This window comes from Mastacembelus armatus, chromosome 14 (assembly GCF_900324485.2).
Source record: "Mastacembelus armatus chromosome 14, fMasArm1.2, whole genome shotgun sequence".
Lineage (NCBI taxonomy): Eukaryota > Metazoa > Chordata > Actinopteri > Synbranchiformes > Mastacembelidae > Mastacembelus > Mastacembelus armatus.
In genome coordinates this window covers 11,036,850-11,061,495 of record NC_046646.1, presented here as the reverse complement: position 1 = coordinate 11,061,495, position 24,646 = coordinate 11,036,850, and the positions used below count along the sequence as shown (strand labels likewise).

At 39.7% G+C, this 24,646-nt stretch overlaps 1 protein-coding gene across 2 annotated transcripts; it reads left to right on the top strand.

Annotated features, from left to right (window-relative positions):
• LOC113142771 (serine/threonine-protein kinase PAK 3) lies at positions 1-24,615 on the top strand. 2 transcript variants are annotated; one of them, XM_026328001.1, is made up of 16 exons: positions 1-202; positions 10,795-10,988; positions 11,119-11,219; positions 11,586-11,739; positions 11,861-11,898; positions 14,791-14,853; positions 16,263-16,418; positions 16,512-16,686; positions 17,305-17,368; positions 18,493-18,541; positions 18,639-18,751; positions 19,647-19,764; positions 19,969-20,068; positions 20,278-20,474; positions 20,656-20,793; positions 21,147-24,615. In XM_026328001.1, exons 2-16 carry the CDS (start codon positions 10,817-10,819, stop codon positions 21,234-21,236), a joined length of 1,728 nt encoding a protein of 575 aa, XP_026183786.1. In that variant the 5' UTR covers positions 1-202; positions 10,795-10,816; the 3' UTR covers positions 21,237-24,615. The 2 variants fall into 2 exon arrangements, with proteins under 2 accessions (XP_026183786.1, XP_026183787.1); XM_026328002.1 differs by lacking the exon at positions 14,791-14,853.
• The last annotated feature ends 31 nt before the right edge of the window (positions 24,616-24,646 follow it).

The following is a 24,646-nucleotide window of genomic DNA, read 5'->3' as shown; positions in this document are numbered from 1 at the left end:
CACGGGCTAGGGAACAGTGAACAGCCAGTGAAGCATCCAGCCTGCCGAACAAGCTTGCTTTTAGGGTCAGGAACTAGTCTGACAAGAGAATGGCAATCCTGCCTTAAACTGTCATTAGGACTGTATGGTTGACGATGAATCTACCACAGCTCCAGGCCCAAAGGCGAAACACTGAGCAAGAGAATGTGAAGACATATTTCAGGTAATTCCCTCTCTGTGTATGCAATAGGGGATGTGAGGCAGAGGAGGGAGGAGAGGAAAGGGGGAGGAGGGGGAGGCTGTGTATGTAGGGGTGCTTTGTAGCCTTTTTTTCCTTCTTCCACTCTGCATTCTACCCTGCTAAGGAGGCAGCTGTTTCATCCACATTCAGTCTATGAGGGCGAGAGTGAAAATGGTGCCTGCATTAGATGGGTTGGACAGGTTTTTTGTGATCCTATACATCATTCTGCACCACATCATGTCTGTATGCACTCCTTTGTGCCTCACAAATAGCACCTTTAATGATGGGGAGGTGTTAGAATCAATGGTGGCGTTGGTACGGGCCTTGTATGTATGTATGTGTGTGTCCTAGAGAAATGCAGCAGCTGGAATGGAAACACTGGAACAAAAACGAAGCAATGCTATTTCGGGTCTGTAGACCCGAGGCTGACGAATGGATCAGAGCTGTAAATGCTGTGGGTGGGGGGGGGGGGGTGGGGGTGATGGATGGTTAATATGCTGATGGATGCTCTTTTGTTATCTCTGCACTGCCTCACTTATGGCCTTTCTAGGGAGGATTTTATGAAGACATTTACTTTATTTCCATTTCTGTCTTCTAGTGACCATATTCGCAGAGCACAGACGTGCCTCTCTCTCTTGAGCTTAACATAGATGTGTGTAGCAGTTTCATGGCGGCTGTAGTGACAGGGAGATATACAACATCTGGTCACCTGACTTCATTGGGGATCAGAGTGGGGGTGGGGGCCGATCCTGTGAAAGCTGAGCTGTTCTGCCTGAGATTCTTCCACAGCCAACGGTAGTGTAGGAGCCTGGAAGGATTGTGTACGAGCTGCATGTGATGTGTGTCTTGCCATCACCTCTGCTCATTTGACTGTAGTGTCAGTGCCACTGTAGAGAGAGTGAGAGATTCCTCTCCCAGGAAGCGCAGTCATCCTATGGTTTGTGAGAAGCAGGGCCTGATGGGAGACCTGTTGGCTGGCGGTCGCGTGAAAGAGGGATGTTAGAGAGTCATGATTTAGAGAGGGTAAGATGATTGTAGAGGGGAACTGGGGGATGGGGTACTGAAGGGTGCTCCTCCTTTTTGAACTATGTAACATGTTATATTTGATATAGATGTGATACAGGCTGTTCAGTTCACCGCTTATGTGTTCAGAGAAATAACACCATGACTGTCCATTTTTCTTTTACTCTTTCCGTCCTATGGCCTTTATAGTGTCTACTGTGCTACTTTTGGATGAAATATTATGTAGCCAAAAAACGGACTATGCTTAACCACCATATGGCATTCCTTTGTCTGTTTTTCAGTTTAACAACATAATATGACCATCTGAACTGTGATTTTTACCTAAAACCCATTGGTGATTTTGTCAGCACACATTACACAGCATTCGTCTTGGCAGAAGGCCTACAGTAATAATGTAATGCAGTGTCACAATCAGAAGCCAGAGAGACAATCAAATAGAAACATTGTGATATACCACCACAATAGAAGTGTTTAGTATTTAAACAGACTGCTGTTCAACTGGTCTGTGAAAATGGATAATTGATCTCCGCTCTTGGACTCAAACGCTATGCTCCACTTGACACATGTGTTATAGATTCATCACACCGTTATCTATACATGTGTGTTACAGGCAGATGGACAGTTAAAAGCTTAGCATGTGGTATGTGTGTATGGGTTTGAGCAGTGCTTACCATCAGTTGAAAGTATTCATACTTGTGTAGGCCATTGTCTCTGTGTAGGTTACATGCAAGCTCATGAAAGTTTTATATGTGTAAAGAAAGACCACAGGCAGAAGCTGTTGCTCGTCAAAATGTGATAATGTGACTGTTCTTATTGTGCATACTGTTCATTCTGTGTAATGAAGTAAAACTGCACCTTTCAGCATACTGTTTATAATGTAAGCATCTGTTCCTGAGGCAAAATTCAGGCTTATTATGGTTAAGCATTTTATGCAAATGCTTGTACAACTGACTCTTGTGATGGAGCTACTTTCATTTTTATTAAAGTGAACAACTAGCATTACATAGAGTGGTAGAATTGATGGGAGAGAATCATCACACATAATCCACAGTATTAGTAGATTATTCACAGTATCTTTTAAAAAGTTTGGTGTATATTGTATCAAACAAGGAAATGACTATACTTTCTTCATTGATGATTGATGGGATTTTGCTTAGAAAATGAATTAAATTCTTGCTTGATTTCTTAGTCAGGTATTTTGTACATTATTAAAACGGTATTGTTGAGCAGCCAGCAAGGCTTTTTTTCTTGGCCTCTTGATAAATATATTAGTAGATGTTTCATTTACCATTGTTTTATTTATGTTTTTGACCTCAGTGACCAATGTGGAATAGTATATATCTACTGTGCCACTACAAGTAAGCACACATTGTCCAGGAACCTTTATTTAACATGGCTACAGACAACAAATGGTAAAAGTGAGACTTCATTTGTGAACTGAAACCATGTAAAACACTTTTTTCAGTATGTCTGCCTGTTTGTCTCCATGTGTATTAGTGTGCCATTCTGGGCTTCCCCTTGTTTTCCATTGGCTGGTGTAACCCAACACAGAGTTTCTCTTACCTCACCCGTGTTAACAAAAGCAGTAGACACAAGACCTCATCTTGGCCTGTAGCCTGCTAACTGGACTGCCTGAAATATGATACACACACACAACACATACAAGTAAGCCTCCATCTGTTGTGGACCAAGTCCTGGGTGAGTTATGCTGCTAATGTTCAGTGTAGTTATCATTTAGGACTCTTGTTGACAGCTTATACATGTAAAGTGGCCTCATGCGAGGTGTTTGTGTGTGTATGTGTGTGTTTAAGTGTAATAGCTGTCCGGAGCAGAGCAGCAGTCTTATGGTAGGTGTGTCAGAGCTACAGTCTGTGTGTCATGGATTAGCATGTAGGATTGAAAGCCATCTGGCCATTTTGTCTCAGAAAGGGGAGGGGGACTAAGCAAGCGAGATGGATAAAGAGAGACATGGAGAGAGAGAGAGGAAAGACTCACACACTGACACATTGACACAGCTCCCTCTGTAATCTCCGACTTGATGTCTGCTGCTACTTAGAATAGGGTTGCTTGTCTGTGTGTCTGTGTTTGTCTGTTGTCTGATTGTGTGCACTGCTGTTACTTGTGATGTTTCTGATGTGTCAAATATAAATAGCAAATGTGACTTCAAGATAATGTCTTGGGACAATTTCAGTTTCTATAAAAAAAGAGGTGTTAAAGCCTTTTCAGTAATGAGATGGAACGGGCGAAGATGTTCCAAATGGACCGAAACATGAATAAAAGGATGACTTGTTGCAAAGGAGACACAGAGTTCAGGAGGTTTAAGAGATTATCAAGTTTAACATGGGTTAAGAGTTTGCAAAGGGTCTGAGAGTTCGAGTTGGTTTGAAGATGAACCATGTGCAAAATGTAAAATGAGGGAGTCCATTGAGTGGGAAGTTTTCATAAAATTAAAAGAGTGCTGATAACCTCAGATGGAGTTCACAAGGTGAGTGTTTCAAAGAAACAAGCAAGGACTGTTTGAGAGTAAATGCTCTGATTGTCAACAAGATAAAAGGATTATATATCAAAGATAGTTAGTGTTTAAAAAGTAAGTGGCAGAAAAGCCCAGGGACAGTTGTAACCACATGGTCCAAGTTGTATAACTCCACATGGAAAGGATTTACTCATCTGCTACAAATAAAAAAACACCTTTGAAGTGAAGATCATCCGCAGCACTGTTGAAACACTGTTGCTTTGCCTCCAAATAAACTATAAATTCAGTTTCTTTTCTCAGCTTTATGAAGGTGCAACGCACTGTCTCTCAGCTGATTCACTTCTTGACACAAATATTAGTCTGTCAGTAGCGTTTATCTTTGCAAGGTCACGATGCATCTATATTCATTTTGCAGGGAAGAGGTAATCAAAATTGAAGCATGGCCAGTTGTAAGAGTGAGAGAAGAGTATGACTATTTTATGTGCAGTATAAATGTAACACATGGTACACTCCTTATCCTGCCTTCAGTTGGCGCTCAAACATGTCCACCCCTGTGGCCTTACCTGTTCTTGGTGCTCAGGGCAAAAGATTGAAGCAGCTGATTAGAAGTCAAAAATCTTCTTTTGGTTCAAGAGCGTTGCTAATTAAAAGAGCAAAGTAGCCTGTTAGTCACACTTTTTAATAATATGAAACCGATGCTAGCAGTCCTTGCACAGTGCAAGTTCAAGGTAAAATATTTAAAACTCCGAGATGCTTACAATAAATGTTGACTGAGGGAATGTCAGTGTGAAGTCGAATCACCCAGAGAGAACCAGCAGTGTCTATTTCTTCTCATCTTGAAAAATCGATATATTTTGTGGCTTGTTATTTGAAAGTGTATTTATTTCTTTATTTCTGTATTCATGGCTTGCAGCCACCAACATGGGGCATAACTCTTGAGGGTTACTTTGAATGTCAAAAGTGTAAAATATAAAGTGCAAAGTTTTAGGCGACCAAGTCGAAGGTTTGATTTTCCTGATTGTTTCCCGAAAGGCACCATGAGCCATGCCAGATGGGGCATTCAAGCTTTTGAGTTGCTCAGACAAACCACCTGACTAAAAAGAACCACAAACTTGTACATGCATCTTGTCTTTATTTTGGATCTGAGAAATGCCAGCCCATAATTACAGTTTAGGAGTAGAACATTAATGCTTCATATTTTAAGATGGACTATCAAATGTGCATGAAAATAAGGCAGCTCATTTTGTCTGGAAGAGTAGAAAAGGTACTATAATGTACGGGTGTAATAAATTGTCTCTGTCAGGCAGGAAACACTTACCAGAGAGAACTGCCAGTTGTAGAAATATGCTTTAAATAAAAGCAGGCCTTTTCTCAAAATCAGGCAACCAGCCACATATCATATGTATTTGTAAGCACATTTATGTTACTGGTAATCCATTTTGATAGAACTTCACCACCAACAGAATGAAGAGATTCACTTTAAAAAATTTTCAATCCACTGGTTGCTCATCTAGAGAGCAGGTCTCAAACTGCCAGGACACAGTGTGCAGCAGTTCTGTCAGCTGAGACTGATCAATAGTGTTATTTGATGCTTTTAATTTAATGTTGTTTACGTGTGCTGCTGACATATCATTATCAAAAAAGACGTGTGCACACAGGTGATTCAGTTACCTGAGAAAATACCTAAATGAACTATTACTTTGAGATGTTCATACAAAAATCTGTTGCAGGTTTAATCTTGGGGGGAGGAGGTCTGTGCATATGCATGCATGTCTGGATATGAGAGCACAGCCCTGGAAAGGGGCTCACCAGAGCTAAATATTAAATGACAGTGTGAGCTTTCAAGCCTCCCTAGCAGTGGAGTTTTGGAAAGGATGATGCTGGGTAAAATGAGACATGGCGGGTTGTAATCTGTGGCGAAATAAATTAATCTCGAGTGTGGACTAACCTGCTTTGTTTAGCATTGTTTTAAATGTGAGGAACGTTTATTGCACAACCAGTGAGTAGAGTTACTTAATCATAAGTAAGTCAACCAGGGAGGTCTTTTGTGGTAAGACCACTCAATCCTCTGAAGCTGAGAGAATAATTATGTCAGCAATTAAAATGAACACAAGGCAGGTTTGTATGTTTTTTGGTCTCATTAGTATTGTTGCTGATTAGTACTGGACAAAAATCAATGTCAAATTTTCACAGCTAAACAAAAGGCACATAGCAGTTATCTAATTTAGATTAAATGAGGATTAAATACAAAAATCTTAATCCACCCTTTTTAATCTTTTTTCTTTAGATCTACAATTTAAAAATCAAGAGTTTATAGAGTACAGGATACATTATAACAAGCATATAAGGTGGAAAAAGTGATCATTATCTCTCAGCGGTAGTTTTTTAAAGACAATCCAGAAAAATGAGACTCAAATGAAACAGGATCAGACACAGATATCTGATTAGAGATTTTTATGCACTGTGCTGTGTGTAAAATGGGACTGCATAACAACACAGCAGTTGCTTGAATGAAGTGTTTGTTTTCAAAACCTGTTTTACTAAGGTTTTGTAAAATAGGCTCAATGGGAAAATACTGCATACTATCTGAGATCTGAATAGTTTTTCAGATCTCCAAAGGTTATTACTGTGTGAGTCAGTGTGAATGGACATTTAAAGTGGAAACATAACCATTGCATTATTTAGGTTTTTTTTCTTTTATATTGTGCAGTCATGCTCTAGTTGGCATATTATAAACAGATAAAGGCCTTTTATACAAACATGATTAAAAGATGCGTTTCCCCAAGGTATGTCTACCAGCTAAAAATAACAGCTGAAAGAAAAAGTTTTTGATTTTGAAATTTTTGTTTCACACTACATGAAAGCTGACAACAACTGAATCAGTACTTGATAATATGTAATATAGCCGTTATCAAGCTCATCTTCATTCTTGTCTCATTGAGATTCTATTATGTCCTTGTATTCAGATGTTGCAAGCATCCTTTCAAAATTACACCTCCCCCATGAAATGTGAAACAGGAGCTTCAGTATTTAAAGAGAACTGAAACATATGTATACTAACATCTGGTGTTAAACTTATATACCAATCTCACCAAACATCTGTTATTGGCAAACTGATGAGGGATCTGTGACTTGCCCCTTTTAGGATCTAAACACTTGCAGCTGTATGCAAAGCAGATACTGAGTTTTCCAGGAGGAGGCCCAAGTCAGAGAGGTGGAGTGTCATCAGACAAAAGCTTTTATGACAAATATTGTTATAGTAGCTGTTATGCACAATGTAGAGTTTAGCTGTACAAGGCATGATCTATAGCTTTAGTATCAGGCATGGCCATTTATCACAAATGATGTAACCTGGATTTCTAATATTGACATATTCTGCATAGACTGTATATTTCACTTCCTTGAGGATTTTGTGGCTTGTGAGGTTTTTAGCTTGTTACTGTAAATTCTACTCATGTCTCTTTCAAAGCCATTTTTACCACCAGACTCCACCCTTTCTTCCCCCCAGCCTCCCTGTGAAATTAAACTAGGTGTGGCGTTGCATCACATCTACAGAGTGACACAGTGTGTTTTATTTTGACCTTGAGAGGCCAATCGTGCGTCGTTGGCCTCCGGTGGTTTGGCCGTCTTGGTGAAGTGTGTCTCGTTGTGATTTTCAGGTGTTTGTGTCTGTGCTGTGTGCCGATTGTCAAGGGAACTGATCTTGTCTTTTTAAAACTATTGTATAAAGAAGATAACAATTGTAAACTGTCTCTTCTTACCCTTTGAATGTCCTCTAGCTGTTCACCCCATCCAAGTAATCAGCATCCTTCAAAGAAGCACAGCCGAAGCTAGAGCCAAGTCAAACAGAGAGTGTGTCCTAATCAGGGGCACGAAGAGCTGGGCTTATGGAGCCCTCCCCCCACTGTGGGGCCATTACTGAGCCGCCGTGGGCTCAAGATTAGAGTCTCTTCCTGTGTTAGCCATTCAAATTCAGCATTAATGTTTGAAAGAGGAGAGAAAATGCTTCATGGCTAGATTAATATTTTATGGAAGAGAAATGTGAAAACATCCCCAGTAATATCTGACTTGACCTGGTGTGTCTGTGTTTTTTTTAGACACTTGGACATTCCTATATCAAAATGTCAAAATCCCACCAAAGCAGGATGAATGAATGAAGTTTTGGGGTGTCTCCCGACAAAGGAGCATATTGTGGATCAGTGTTAGAGCTGCAAAACTAGTCAGGAATAACAGAAATGAGCATTTTAGTACATTTTTTTACCTATATTGTTGCGAGACAAGCCTACACTATGTGTGTTTCAGAAATAGGAGCTGCTTGTTTCATGGACAGCGGACTCACTGACTGCTTGCTTGTCAGTCTGCTCAGTAAATAGGTCAGTGTTTAATGTGAGTGAAGAATCAGTGCTGTCTGGGTCTCCATGAATCTGCCATCTTTAGCTGTCTGAGTGCTCAGCAGAGCTGCCGCAGCAGCCGATAGTCAGGTGATTGGCCAAGCAACCACACAGCAGTGAGGACCAGGGTGAGATAAATGAAATATATAATATCATTTTAGTTCCTTGTGGATTTCTGTTGTAGTTTTCAGCTGGTGGCACAGCTTCTCCCTGCTACCTGACATAGAAATGACCCTGACTTTTTTCAGCTATATCTTTCATCCACAGTGCTCTCCAATGGCCGTCATCCTCTGAAATTATCATATTTATGAGTATGCGCTATATCCTCACTGTTTAATGTAAGTGTTGCTCCCAAGGGCGACATGAGAATCGTTGGAACACAGGCATATCGTAGATTCAACTAAGAAACCTCAAGAAAATATGTTTAAAAGGTTCAGAGCCTCCTGTTACCATTATTTGGTGTTGCAACCATTGACTTCTTCATCTGTATTTGCAGACCAGATTGATTAGATCTCAGATCCTGTCAGTGGATCTGCTTCTGTGCATGGCTATAAAAGTTGTATGACATGTCGTGGCTGGAAACAATGTGTTCACAAGATTATGTTAATGGGTTAAGAGAGGAATCGGTCACAGCTGCGTTACTCTCAACAGGGCAGGAGACGAGCTTAAAGAATTCCAATGGTTGTTTTTCTCTCATTACATATTCTCGCTATGATTTCTGTGGATTTGCTTTGCTTGGCATTGCACAGCTCACATTGTTTTAAAGCTACACTATGCTGTGAGCTACATTGTACTTTCAGTAAATTTAAGCTCATTATGTCAGGTGGCTCGTACAGTGTATCTTTCACGAGAACATTTCTTCCTTATTGCCTTTACAACTTCCTATTGGTTTTCTTGTCTTCAGTGTTTTGATAATTATGTTGTCATCAAGTCCCTGCTGCTGTAGTATGTCAACACTGACATTCCTTTGTAAACAGCAGAGTTTTGCTTGGTTTTGTTGTTCCTGACACGCCTAGCATTCAATCTAAAAGAACCTGTTTGCTGCTGTTGTCTGGACTTTCACCTGGAGCTCACCCAACATAGTAGAACCTGCCAGCAGCCTCGCCCCCACCACACATATATATATCTCCTAGGATCCTCATAATATACCAGGAAAATAATCTTTAAAATGTAATAATACTTTAAGATCATAACATGTTCGTACATGTCCTTTAGCTAAAATAAATCAACATATAACTTTTATTATTATTGTTAACCAACCGTACTTTTTATTATTTGACACACTTCACTGTTGATGGCACCCTCTTCCTTGTTCAGTGAATAACTCGTGACAAAAATTTAAAACATCCTGACTTAGATAGGGCATGAAAGTTCATCTGCAGTAAGCTCTGAAACTGAAAGACCAAAGTGCTGCTGTCGACCAAATGATTTCCTGCAGTGATGATAGATTAGTTTATCTAATTTAAAAAATCACAAAGCATTTTCTGTATTAAATTAACTTTCTAAATCAAACAGAATTCTTCTTATTCACATGCACATTTAATCAACAGAAGGGAACAAAAACACTGCCCGGTGATTGATCTTCAAGACTTTTTCACCTAAAGTTTGCCCCCAAATTTTGTTTGTATAAGTTAAACATTAGAATTTGATGGATGAATGCGTAATGGTAATGTGCAGAGATAAAACTGTTTGACATTTTTCATCTCCTTCAGGCTGTACATTAATATGTAGTTTTTCAGCAGATAATAAGGGAAAGACAGAATTATAGTTAAAGTGTTAAAATGTGCATCAGTTAATAATTATGTTGTTTTGTGTTGGCTAAGTAAGAGGCTTTAAGTATGGATCTAACTGTGAGTAACAAGTTATCTATATATCTTTACAAACAAGAAAGATCATGCGTAATAAAGCTGTTACTGTATACATCACAACTTCTCATGTTACATATTAATCTAAACACCTTCATTCAAAACTGTTTCCGGGCTGTGGCCAACTATATACAGTACATATTTTGTCCTGCGCAGGTGCTGATTATGTAAAATTGTAAAGGCCATTGTAATGGGACATGCGTATTTTGTCAGAGGAGGAGCACACTGTGTAAAAGCTGAGGAGTGGTTTTTGTTTGCTAATGTAGGTCTCCACTAAGGGGGCAGCCTGGGTGGCTTGCTTTCTGGCACATCACATGATGAGCTTGGCCCCAGGCTGACACAGTGAAGGAGTCTAACATAGTAGTGAGATGGGGACTGGAATGTGGGGATGAATGATGGGAACTTTTACTCTTGCCATTTTCCTTTAGCATTAACTCCGTTTTACCATTTCACAACCGAACAGACTCACTGGACATCACAGGCTAAAATAGGCCAAAGCTCGTAAAATACAGTACTTTGAAACTGCAGCTAGGAGTCTTCTGTGTTAGATCTGTCTGAATTCATCTGTCAAGTCCTAATATGGTTTTGTCACACTCATATTACCTCAGTTGCAGAGAAGAGAAATTCACCTCATGTTCTGCCAAGCTTTATTAGTGTTATGTGTACATTGGCCTTGGTGAAATTCCAATGGCTAATTTTGACATTTCATAAATCATGATATAGTTGTAGAAGATGTGTTTCACCAAAGAAGGTCTTTACTACACTATGCCTCGGTATTAAAATGCTGAATTCTTCCATCGTTCTGTTTTGTTTTTTCCCCAGGACATTGTGAGTGCTACTAAAGATGTCTGATAGTGTTGATATTGAAGAGAAACCACCAGCCCCCCCCTTGAGAATGAACAGTAGTTCCCGAGACTCTTCATCAGTGAATCACGCCTCTAAACCACTTCCAATGGCTCCTGAAGAGAAAAACAAGAAAGTCCGCCTGCGCTCTATCTTCCCTGGGGGAGACAAGAGTAAGTATCCTTCTCCATGTGTCACCTTCATGCTCAGCCTGATGCAATTTACTGGATCACTGTGTATTGTGAACCTAATGTGTAAAATATTAAAATGAACTTGTGATTTGTTTTTGTTCATCTCCCATAGCAAACAAGAAGAAGGAGAAGGAACGTCCCGAGATATCCCTACCCTCAGACTTTGAACACACCATTCATGTCGGCTTTGATGCTGTCACAGGAGAATTCACAGTGAGTATCCCTCTCTCACTTCAGGTATATAATCAGGTATATAAGCGTGGAGTGATTTGCTTCTAAAATCCTCCTATGACAGAGTCTCAGACAAGTATTTCTACAGTCATGGTTGCCTGAGGTGAAAGAGTCAACTAATAATATATTTTCCTTCACATAACGACTTGAATGTTAACGCTGAATTTGATCCAGTGTTTTACAAAGCTTTGTGTTTTTATACTGTTTCATACGAGAGAAGACTGATGGCTGTCCTTTGCAACTACGGCTGGCACGCAGTCAGGCAGCTTAGTTTAGCAAATTTATTTGCATACTGTGGCTTTAATTTTCAAATTTGTTTTAACATTTGATCTCTGTCTGTCTATGCAGGGTATCCCAGAGCAGTGGGCACGGCTCCTACAGACCTCGAACATCACCAAGCTGGAGCAGAAGAAGAATCCACAAGCAGTGTTGGACGTCTTAAAGTTTTATGACTCCAAAGAGACCGTCAACAACCAGAAATACATGAGCTTCACCTCGGGAGGTAAGCAATTAAAATAAAAGTCCTCAGTACAAAAGGCAAATACGTAGCAAATTTATTTTAACGTCTGATATAAACCATTTTCAGTGTGCTGCCTCTGTAAGAATGTTGCTTTCTTTTTCAGACAAGTCAGCACATGGGTACATAGCAGCAAACACTCTGGTGAGTTTTTTAATATTTGCTCTTTGGTTATTATCTAAACCTAAATAGTATGTTTCATAATTCTTAAGCATATTTGTTAATACAAAATTAGAATCTGACTAAATATGTGTTGATTAATAAGACCAAATAGTATTCAGTGCTCAGTTTGGGAGAGAATTATGGAGGTGGCTCAGCTGTCTGCTGTTTTATTGCTCCACTGCATATCCTGACCTCCATAGACTATCTGGTTATTGTGGAAAAAACATTACCACTACAAATCAACCCAATCTGCTGTTAAAAATCTCTTGGTTTTAAGTATGGAGAGGAATGTATTTCTTTATGATTTATATTACGATGTAATAATTTAACAGGTAAGGTACAGCATTATGTGGCTCTGTTTTATCGTCTTAAAGCAATTATGTTTCTTCCACTACACCACAGTAAATCTTTCTCACTTGCCTCTCACAATCTTTGTCTGGGAATTTCTGGAATAGACTGTGTTTCTTTCCGGCATGGTGGTTTCGCACAGACTTCTCCATCTAATGGAGGCTTACTGTCCTGATTATTTGGTATAACGCCCTGAATTGTCCATACATGCCAGTCAGTTTTGCAGCTCATGCACAGAAACTATGGCTGCTGAGAGAGCTACTGCTGCTCATTGTTTATTTTTCCAATCTACTTAACCAGGTTTTGAAATACCCATAGACAAGCTTCACTGGAAGCTCAGCTGCATCTACAGTAAAAGGACTCCCGCTGTGCTGACCTCATTCCTGCTTTGACCAGAGTAATCTATGCTTTGAATGCCTTGGCCCATACACGCTCAGCTGGGTGAAGAAGTGGAATCCAAGTCTGTTCAGTGGGATTCGCTGCCCCAGGCAAACTACACTGGGATCTCTTCATACAGGGCTATTGCTTGAAAGAGCTCTTTGCCAGTGAAGGGCAAGCGGGTGTGGCAGTGAGTCTAAAAGGCTGTACGAGCCCAGTGAGGGCATTTGAGAGCATCTCAGCCTTGGGTTGTCACGGTCGTCTCTGACTGCAGCAGTGACTCAGCCATTAGCCACACTTAGCCACAGATTTTATCCTAAGATGGGACCACACTGTCTGAGACAAGCAGAATGACAAGAAAGGTGCCAATAACTGGTCTAAAGAAGCAACATGTCTCATTTCTGAAATAATAAAATGGTAACTCATCCTGATATTTCTGATGATCTCTGGCAGATTATTTTGAACACCAGCGCCAGCTTACCTGCAATGCAGGTAAATTTTTGGGAACTGGTATGTTCTTGTCTCTAAGCAATTGACTTTCACTTTTGCACAGATCACTACACTAGTGCTACAGTCCATGTGTGCTCTGTCAAGAAATGAGACTGCTTTAAAGACATTTTTCTTTATGCGTTAGTATGGTGGAAAAAAGATGACTATCTACTGACCAAACCGGATGATTTTTATTGAATCTGTTTGAGCCAAACATTAATGTTTTAGGTTGATACAGTACCTCACCCTATGGTAAGCTCAAAATACACTGTAAATAACTGTAAGTTTTGGCAGTAGAGGCGAAGTGTTGCATCTTAACACAAGGTGTGGTCAGACAAGAGGTTGAATTTTAGGTTGTAGAGCTGCAGTAGGAAAATCTAAACCTTACTCACTGTGCCTGGTTTCCCCTCTGACTTGCTAGATGCTGTTCTTAGTGCCTGACTCTACCACACATTATAGTCACCCCAGAGACCTTTGGGCAGGAAACAAACCCTTTGCTTTCATCAGAAACAGAAACTGTGCAGCATTTCTGTTTTGTTGGCTCTTTGCTGTTTTAACTTATTAAGAACTTGTTCTTCGTTTTTCTGTCCTGGGAGATTCAACTGTTCAGCCATCAGCCATTATTAGTTCTAACTAGGAGACCTGGATACTTCACATCAGTGCTTGTCAGACAGACCACAGCTCTGTCAGCCAACACAGACCGATAGACCACTGTCTAAAGTTCACAGCTTCAACAGGTTGTTTATCAAATATGAACTTGACATTTCGTCCCTTGCATGTTGTTGATATTACTGTTCTACTTTACAGAAACCAGCATGGTTGGTGCACAGTGTTAGTTTACCTTGGAGATTTATTGCATTTTTTTCTGCTAACAACAACACATGCCATCCCACCTTCTATGTACATAGAAGTAAACAGAGGATATTTGTTAATTCAGCAGGTCTAAAAGTCAGATGCTGCTGGTGTACAGTATTAATATGATATGTTTCAGTCTTTCATTTACATCTGGGTTAAGGCTAAGAAGTCAAATAAACCACTGTGAAGACATGGTCAAGCAGCAACTCAAGAAAAGTTATCTTGTAGATGTAATGTTTATTCTTTACTTGGCCATAATTATGGTTTTCAGTGCATTGAATGGTTTCATACTACAATAGAAAGCAGTAATAATACATTTATGTCAGTGACAACAGCCATTTTGTTTTCACTAGATTGTTATAAAGTTTTTTTCCTGTAACAATTATGCTCAAGTATGAACAAACAGCAAACCTTTTTTACGGGGTATTTTGCAGTCGAGGTTCTAACTGAATGAATGCCAAAAGCTCCACAAACAAACTCAGTGGAAAACAGAACTAATCCTAATTTTTAGGATCTGTGCGGTTGTAGGTGTGTGATTATAATTTTATACAAGAAATCCGAAGACATATTGTCAAGTGGACAGGAAAATGTGTTTTTGGCTTAAACAAGTCTTCACGTGGCATGGTTTGTCTCTTATCATGTCTTCCTGCCATGCTGTATGTTATGGGGACAGTTTACAGACCTGATGTCCATCCCTCAGTAGCAAACCCCTGCCCTCCTCCCCTTCCCTGAGATCCACTTACTCTTAAACATTGTGTGGGTTTGTTTTGAGTAAATCCTCCCATTTTCAACCTTCACATTCAGAACCGACTGCTGTCATCTGGGCCTCCTGTCAGCCTTAGAACCTGCAGCGCATTATTTGACAAGGTAACTCCTCCACATTACTTTCCACATCTCTGCATTGGCTTTGAAGCTAAATTGCACTATTTGATCTCCTAATTTTGATCATGCCAGCTGGCTAATGCAAAACACATACAAACATTTGAATTTAGAGGCATCATCACTCTCTGTACTGAAATTTCATGGGGGATATGATTGGAATATTAGTTGCTGATGTTAATAGATGTGCTTAATTATCTTCCACAAGAGCACCTTTAATCTTTTGAATGGACTGTGTCTGAAATGGCAGGGCAGGGGCGCATGCCACAGAGGGTTGTGATGGCCGTTAAAGTGCATGTATGAGTTCATATTCCTTACAGTTTTATCCACATTGCCAATAACGTGCCTGTAACTTCATCACCATTATAGTCATTACCGCATGGCTCTGTAAAAAAAAAAAACTAAAATAAAAAACACATGGCAATGCTTACACTTAGCCAGACACTCATTTCTGCACTGCAGTCTTGGCCCAGTCCTCCTTGGAGCAGGTCAGAGGCCCAGTATGTCTGAGTGAAGGACTGGGGCTTTCCTTAAAACTTTCTTTAAAACTCAGCTGCACCGCTTCATTTATGCATGACCAGACTGGAAACAGATGAAATGTTTCCATTCCATAAGAGGAAGATGATCCAAGGCTACCAGAGTTTTGGATGGGGGAAATAAAGAATGAGCATTAGGCATAATAAATATGTCTGAGGCATATTAATCACACTTGTTGAAAGGTATCCATATCAAAAAGAGGATGTCTACAGTTCATCACCATATTGCATATGACTGCAGTGTTGTGGCATGTTTTCTTTTAGAGCACTTTTATATACAACCCACTTTGCTTCTATTTAAATGTACTCTCTTTTTTGGCTCGTGGCACACCTGACCCAACCTCTTAAAAACCCTCAAACTGTAGTCTTTTAACACCTCAGTGTTTAGCTCTCACTTGACTCATAATGCTTTCCTCCACAATTAACAACTGAACCTATCTTTTTTTTTTTTTTTGCACAAGATGTACTATCACATTACAATAGGATAACTGTGTTATTTTCTTAATGCAGGTCACATGTGGTCCTTTTCAACCAGTTGTGAACTGTATATTTACAAACATGGCGCATTTTTCTTCTTCAGTAAATTGAATTTGTTCTACTGTATGATTAAAACAATTTATTTACCATCAATAGAGCTTGTGTCGTGATAGTCCAAGTCCTGTTTAATCTGTACTAGCTAGGAACCAAACTCTGCAGAGGACAGGATTGGGTTTTACTGTGTTATTGCTGTATACACCACAGAGAAGATAATCAGTCTGTTTAATTAGTGGAAAGAAAATTGAGGATCTGCACCAACAATTTTCACTTCATGCTGCTATATGGAACATGCATTCCAAACTTACTTACCTCTCTACCCTACAGGGTGCCAAAACATCATCAACAGAGCCCCCAATTGCACCCCCTGTGTCGGAGGAGGAAGATGAGGAGGAAGAGGAAGAGGAGGAGGAGGAGGAAGATGAGGATGATGACGACGATGTGCCCCCAGTCATTGCACCTCGGCCAGAGCACACCAAATCTGTGAGTCTTTACTCTATGTGGCATGATTGGCGAATCATTCTGCTGCAAATGCATCCTCCTGTGGATTTCTTAGACTTTTTCCCCCTCTTGCAGATCTACACACGCTCTGTCATGGACCCACCAAAGCCTCCCACCCCTGTGAAAGAAGTGTTGACTCCACCAGAGTCGCAGGTTCAGCCGGAGAACACATCCAACACAATGTATCGTCACACTGACCGCCAGAGGAAGAAGTCCAAAATGACAGATGAGGAGATTCTGGAGAGACTCAGTATGTGTGTTTAGAAATATGGTCAGAGAAATACTCCCACCCACTTAATAACCCAGCAAAATACTTTATGAAAAAAGTCAAGTATATATATATATATTTTTTTACAGTTTATTTATTCATTCAATTGTAAATGTTGTTTCAAGCCTGCCAGGAATAATAATTATGCTGTAAAATTAGGAAAAAATAGGATAAATTCCTTAATTTTGTTTTCATCTTTGTTCAGGTGTGTTGCCTTATCAAATAATTCACTGTTGTAATTCAACAGGCTGGATATTTAGGTTTCAGTGTCTGTGCATTTGGAAGATTTGTGCAAAAGAATTTGCAGAACTAATGTAATGAAATTTGAACAAAGTACTTTTTTTATACATTGCAGTCTTTCCTTAGACTGCTCCTCTCTCTGCAGTTTAGCTGGAGTCTAAATTACCAGCATGCACTGTGAAGTAGAGGATGTATTTAGAGTAGCTGCACTATGAGGCAGGGAATGTCAGAAATAGAAAGGCAGAAAAGGTTGTGCAGGGATGTTTTTTGTATACTGTGTGTTTGTGCAAACACTGGTGTCGTGATGGTGCGTGCCCACTCAAGCTCAATCATTATATATATGTTTTCTTTCTGATTCAGGGAGTATTGTGAGTGTGGGGGATCCCAAAAAGAAGTATACACGCTTTGAGAAAATAGGACAAGGGTAAGTCCATCCATGATCACCAACCGGTTGTCACAGTTATTGAAATACAGCAATTTTAGGAGCAGTCAGTCTCGCCTGGGGAAATGGAGCTTTAGTGACCACTTATCAGAGACCAAGACAGAGGGAGGTTTAGGTTGAATGACTGGGAGGGAAATAAGTAGAGAGGAAATTAAAACTATATCCTGAAATGGCCAAGGGCCAGATTAGCTGTGCCGTCTTGCTCCTTCTCTTTCTCCCTCCTTCTCATTGTTTTTTAAGGCTGCTGCTTTTCTCTGACTCTCCCTGTTCAGTGCTGTATATATCTGCACAGATACAAACTGTGTGGTTGTTATCAGCTCTGGCATGCTCAGTATTTCCATGTTTGATCAGGAAGTGCCTATTGAAAACAGTAGATAATTGTCAATGTACTCTCCGTCGGTTATCTTTAACTTATTAGTACCAGGAACTGTGCTCCATTATTCATAGCTTCTGAAAGTACACAGGTGTATTTGAGAGCAAGCAAAAGAAAGAGGAAATTCCAGAGGCCTAACTTCACAGCTGAAGGTTTTTAGTATCATGAGTTACACTTCCAAATAAGGGCCGAATGGCTGCATACCATTCCTTTGACCACTTATTGAAAGTATTTCTGCTCATCACTTCTAAGGTAATTCAATATATCTTAAGTTTCCATGGTGAGAGGAGCACATACAGTTTGTTAATGAACCAAACCAGGACCTGAAACTTTTGAAACAAGTTATATTTTTATTTAATTTACATTTATTTAGTCATGACAACAGGCACCATATCCATTAGATCTAACTATATTCTTATGTCTAATCAGACTAGAGTTTATTCAAATTTTAACAGGCCGTGTCTGTGGACTGAATTATAAATAGTAAATGAAAAATTAATCTAAAAATGTAAATGTGTGTCCTTGTCTGATGCTTGTAACAGCAGAATATAATGATGAACATAAATTTATGTTATTCTGTAAGTCTCTTGAAACTTTAGGAGAAACAGTAATCATATAATAATACACAGTTTAGTGTAGTTTAGTGGTGCTTTGTGATTTTGTAGGATTTCAAGCAAATACATTTCTTTATAATATAAAACACTTAAATAATATATTTTTTATTCTTTTTCAGAGCGTCCGGCACCGTGTACACTGCCATCGACATAGCAACTGGCCAAGAAGTAAAGTGTCATATTGCACAGTATATTTCTTTTTTCCTCACTCAGCCATCAGGCTCACATTTGTTCCAAGCTGTAAATTTCTTGTGTGTTTTTTCAGGTGGCGATCAAGCAGATGAACCTGCAGCAGCAGCCTAAGAAAGAGCTGATCATCAATGAGATCTTGGTGATGAGGGAAAACAAAAACTCCAATATAGTGAACTACTTGGACAGGTCAGTTTTTACAAAAACATGAATAGAATACCTGCTGCCACCATCTAAACCTGATACTGACCTGATATTGACTAGGTAGTTTTCTTGTTTTGCAGAAAATCTGTAAAAAATATATAAGTAATGAGAAATATAAGTCTACAGAAAATAATTGGTATTTAATAACATAATTAAGATGATAAAAGAATCCTAGTGGTGTAAGAAGACCTTAAGAGCTGCATGGCAAAGTTATTTAATTTGTGAAACACATTTAAAATACCATATTCAGCTGTCCCAAAGCACTGCTTCCACTTTATTCACACCATTTTTTTTCTATACATTTTTTGTGAGGGATCCTCTGAGCCTCCTTTACAGATCCTTTTCGTCTTTATTACCTTCTTCTTCTTCTTCTTCTTCTTCTTCTTCTTCTTCTTCTTCTTCTGCTTCATCTTCTTCTTTCTCCTCTTTCTTTTAATGTTGTTTTGCATTCAACTTTAGGTGCAGTACTGCCACCTACTGTTTAAACGCACAAATAAGAATTTAACTATACATTCATCCAGTTTCTATCAGATTTTTAACATCTGGTTCCATCAGCTCTGGTTTCATTGCAGTTTTAAGTTACATGTTTGAACAGCTACTACTTTACTGTATGTGTCCTGACTGGCTCTGCACCATCGAGCACACAGCACCACTTAAACCATAAAGACTGTCTGTTAACCTCTTTGGGGTTTGTTGCAACACTGGTTACAAAATACTCTCTGTTTGGATTATTGATAGTTTACCGATTAAGGATTGAGAGATCAGAATTGCTCAGGCTCAAAGTAAAAGCTGAACTGACAACTTTATTATGATTTGCATGCCACACACAAATATTTTTTTCATTGTGCGGTATTTTTCTTTGTTTCTCTCCTCTGTGTAGTTACTTGGTGGGAGATGAGCTGTGGGTGGTGATGGAGTATTTGGCCGGTGGCTCGTTGACAGATGTAGTGACTGAGACCTGCATGGATGAGGGCCAGATTGCTGCAGTCTGCAGAGAGGTAAGAAGCCAAGTTTAGGCATCAGCAGTACCACACACTAAATCTGTGGTTATGATGAGCTGACCCTTGCATTTAGACGGGCACATTCAAACACTTCATCCAGCCAGGAGAAAAAGATCAGATTTGTGCTTAGTACAGACTTTCCCTTGTGTATGTGGGTATTGGGCAGATATACGGTATTTTAAACTTTTTTCCTCTCTTCAGTGTCTTCAAGCCTTGGACTTCCTCCATTCCAACCAGGTGATCCATAGAGATATAAAAAGTGACAACATACTCTTGGGTATGGACGGATCTGTCAAGCTTAGTAAGTCACTTTTTTTTTTTTTTTTTTGAAACATCAAGTTTAATTTGGCTTTAGTATGGATGGATTAAAGTAAAAGTACCATTAATGATAGAAATGTGGTTCAGATCCAGCTAAATGGAGCCAGTATTGTGTTAAAGGAAGAATCATTTGAATAAATACAAAGTAAAAATATAAAGCTAAATGTTTACTGCAACTCTCTCCCTCTGCAGCCGACTTTGGCTTCTGTGCCCAGATCACTCCAGAGCAGAACAAGCGCAGCACGATGGTGGGAACGCCCTATTGGATGGCACCAGAAGTGGTGACTCGGAAGGCTTATGGGCCAAAAGTGGATATCTGGTCTCTAGGAATCATGGCAATAGAGATGGTGGAGGGAGAACCACCGTACCTGAACGAGAATCCACTCAGGGTAAGACACAAAGTGCAACAACATAACAAAAGATAAGATATGATAAACTTTATTTATCCCCGAAGGGAAATGACAAACTACTAATGATGTCAGCTCTCTAGTGACCGTATACACATGATGACATGAAATATTCATATAGTACTCTCATTTCATCTCTGTCTGGCCACATCCATTTTTAAAGGCGCTGTACCTGATAGCTACCAATGGGACTCCAGAGCTGCAGAACCCAGAGAGGTTGTCATCAGTGTTCAGAGACTTCCTCAACCGCTGTCTAGAGATGGATGTGGACCGCAGAGGCTCAGCCAAGGAGCTGCTTCAGGTAAAACATACATGCGCACCTTTGCAACATGTAATGCCTTGTATGATACTACTGCAGAGAGTAGTGCCGAAACAGCCAAGTATTGTTTCGGCACTACTCTCTCTCTAACTGAAGGAAATGGCAAGTGCTAGCTTGCAGGAAAGTATGAAAAGAGTGAAAAATTGCCTGATAGTTTTATTGGTTCTGTTGCCTTCTTCAGGACCTTCACGATTTTTCGATGTCGATGAAATGATACAACAATAACCTCATTCTTCTAACTTTATACATTTTGTGTCAGTGTTTACCGTCTGGAATAATCCTGAATCAGTGTTTCTCTTTAGCCCCATCATTCTAATTTTTTCTGCCATCTGCAGCATTCCTTCCTCAAGCTGGCGAAGCCTCTATCCAGCCTGACGCCTCTGATTGTAGCAGCAAAGGAAGCCATAAAGAACAGCAGTCGCTAGGGTCGCCATCCGCACCCGAGGCTGGAGGCCTAACTGTGATGTGTGCGTTCATGGGGGATGGTGGGTGGTATGACAGTGACAGCACAGTGGGGTGGGGGGCAGTTGTGTGACTTACAGTGACAACAAAAGGGAAAAAAGACCCCCGGACATTATTTCTAGGAAGGACATCTGGCCTTGCACCCTCTCGACCCATGCTGCTGAAAAGACCTTGCCTCCTCGTTTACTTATCCAGCACTCTGTACATGTAGAGCAGTCCATCACAAGTATGTGTGTGTGTGCCTGGGTGGGCGATAGTGTGTGTGCAAACTGTGCACATCTCTTTGTGTCCTGTGTCTTGTTTGGGAGGCAGTCACTCCCAAACCAAAAAAAAGGGTGAAAAAAATCAAAAGGAATGCGTGCTCGTTTTCAAGAAGAAACGTCCACAGAGTAGAGGAGGAACTGACAAAACTGAACCCTCCCTGCCTGGATTTGGGCTTGGTATTCTTTCCTCTAATCCCTCCATGGAGCACGATCAGGCCACTCCTGCACCTGCAGTGACCAGCTGATGTGAGAGAGTGACTCGAGACCCAAACTTTGCCTGCATGACAACGGCTCTGTGGAGAAGCACTGCTACTCCTCTGCAGATTGTCACACCTCAAGGTGGCATATTTCTGTGTGTGTGTGTGTGTGTGTGTGTGTAAATGTGTGTAGGGGCGCAGCTACAGAGGGAAAAGTCACCAAATAATTTCACATGACCTCTGCCAGCTTTTAACATCCTTCATTAATCTGATTCATATTGATGAAGAGTTATAAGTCTGAGCCAATGTTTTTCAGACTATCTCTGTCATAGAAATCATTCATTAAGATTACCTGCATTTAATTTTCTACAACTCGCTACATACACATCACATATAGTGCTGTAAAATATTTGCAGAGTTTTCCTATATAAAAATTTGAATGCAGTCAACCTGTAATTTGACTCACTGCAGCTCACCCATGTAAGTCTTTATTTTTTAATATATAATTCACACACTTACATATTCAACTGTTGGAGATGATGTAGTGATGAATATATGACTACACAGACATGAAGATGACCTGTCACACATTTAAAATCAACATTTGTTACCGAAACTCATGACAATGAAATAATTATCTGTTAATTAGATAGGTCATTTTAAAAGGTGTGTACACATACAGATGCCATTCACTGTGTACAAGCATCTTAATTAGGATTATTGTTTTCACCTTGTACAATGCTGTGAATTAGTCCGAACTGACAATTTCACATCTAAATTTTTTTTAATACATTTGACAATTAAGTTTGAAATACAAGAAAAGACAATAAATCAAATATTCCACAAAAATATAATAATTATTATAAATTATAATAATTTAGTGATAGTTTTAAGGTGCTGGCACACAGTGGATAGTGGGTAATCCTCAATGAACTCTGTTTCTATGACAGTGGAAAGCAGAAAGCTATGTCCTTGTTTCACCTACAGTGAGTTAAAGGTGCAGTGCCACAGCTGGCCAGAGTGCACTGAGCATCCCTGTGTCCTGAGCCCATAAGCAGAAAATAAGGTGTCCTTTGAAACAAAAAAATATTCCAAACATTAAACACTCTGGATATAAATGTATTAAATCCAAATGGGAAGTCTGCAGCATGTTTTATCAAATGGTTTTTAAAGGCATCTAAATTTATAGTATGAAATGTAAAATGCAGATGACACAGGTTCAGTTGTTTCCAATCTGAAAAACTAGTCCAATGTTTTTCAGGAGTTTAATCATGAGCCATTAGTACATTGTGTGATCTTCTCATCTTAGATTGCAGAACACATTATATGACTGTGAATACATGTCTGAACTGAATGCCATTAAAAGCCTGGCCTACTTTTCCAGCAGAGCATAACATTCATGTCATGTAAATGTTACAAATGATCCCCCTCTCCTTACTGATTTATGCTTCAGTGTCCTGTTGTCTTTTAATGTGACTTTTTTCTGCGATGTCTGTGACTGTTTATGTCATTTCTTTTTTTTTACGTAATCTATATATTTTGTAGTGGACTTCTGGACATGTGGCAGATTAGAGAGGGGGAATGTTATATCCAGTGCTATTCTATGACTGCACCTTGTCCTAATCAGCACTGGAAACAGAAACTGTGGTGCAGGATCATATTGTTTGCTAACATTCCTTCCATTCCTGGTGAGAATTTAAGTTTATTCGTGTACACAAGTTATCTACCTATCTCGGTATTTTGGTAGATTTTTCAGGCATTTCCCATGTAGCTTCCCTCTGTGTGTGTATGTGTGTGTGTGTGTGTGTGTGTACATTAGGGGGCTACCTCAATCTGCACTAGAAGATGCCTCACTCGTGTTGTCCACCTTGACTGCGAGGTGCAGGGTAGCTGCTTAGTCATATTGTACCTCCATTGTACAGTAAATGTACAGAAGATGAAGGAGTGAAGTTAGACAGGAGGATGCAACAGAATTCATGCATGTAAACTATACACTGTAACTCATCTTCAAATAGGTTAAGATTGTTATGTATGTATGTATGTAAATATAATGGGAAAACACCCCTTTTTTCAGAAATATGTTACTTAAAATGACAATATTCAGGTTGCTCTATGGTATCTATCAATACATGTTTTGCACCCTGGAAATCAAAAAAGAGAAAATCAAAGACACACACAGTCTCTGCACTCCTGGATGCAGCTCTCCTGTTTGGGCTTTACTGGACACTCACTTCATCTGGACAGAGACCCGATGAATGCAGCACTCTGTGTGCGGGCCCACACAGTCTGTCCTTAGTACCACTGCTGAGTGTTAGTTTGTGTGTGTGTGTGTGTGTGTGTGTGTGAGTGTGGTAGGTGCAGGTGGCCTGTCAGGAAGCTTTGCCGGGCCCCAGGATGTTTGGCCTAAGCCCCATGTACAGGTCTGAACTATGAGCACAAAAGTGAATTTTGGGACAAGAGACATCACTGATGTGCCCCTTTTCTGTGGTTGCTCCTGTACATTCCTATCTTCTGAATGTGTAAACCTGTACACGTGGTGTGAAAATTCCTCTATTAATGTGTATCAAGAGAATGGAACAAAGACAAAAAATGTTACTTTTTAAATTATTATCATTATTATTATTACTCTTATTCTTGTCTAGCTTTGTAAAACTGCTGATCCATCTGGCATACCTCAGCAGGCCTTTCCCCATCTCTGAAAAAGGACAAATGAGTGATGGGGAAATGAGGTTTTGGATAAACTATTTTTAATTGTGGTTGAAGCAATAGACTTTTTGAACTTTGAATTGTGCATGGCTGTGTCTTGAGTGTAAAAAAAAACAACAAAAAAAAAAGAAATATTGCAGTTTGGGAACTGGACTGAAATAAAAAGAAGAAGAAAACCAGAGTTGTGGCAATGTTTATAGGCTTTTG

What these genes read in the sequence shown, in the direction of transcription:
- LOC113142771 (XM_026328001.1), top strand. Translation starts at nt 10,817, where the DNA reads ATGTCTGATAGTGTTGATATTGAAGAGAAACCACCAGCCCCCCCCTTG. An exon ending in GGAGATTCTGGAGAGACTCA is followed by an intron (nt 16,687 to 17,304) that starts GTATGTGTGTTT and finishes TTTCTGATTCAG; the next exon opens with GGAGTATTGTGAGTGTGGGG. An exon ending in TTTGAGAAAATAGGACAAGG is followed by an intron (nt 17,369 to 18,492) that starts GTAAGTCCATCC and finishes ATTCTTTTTCAG; the next exon opens with AGCGTCCGGCACCGTGTACA.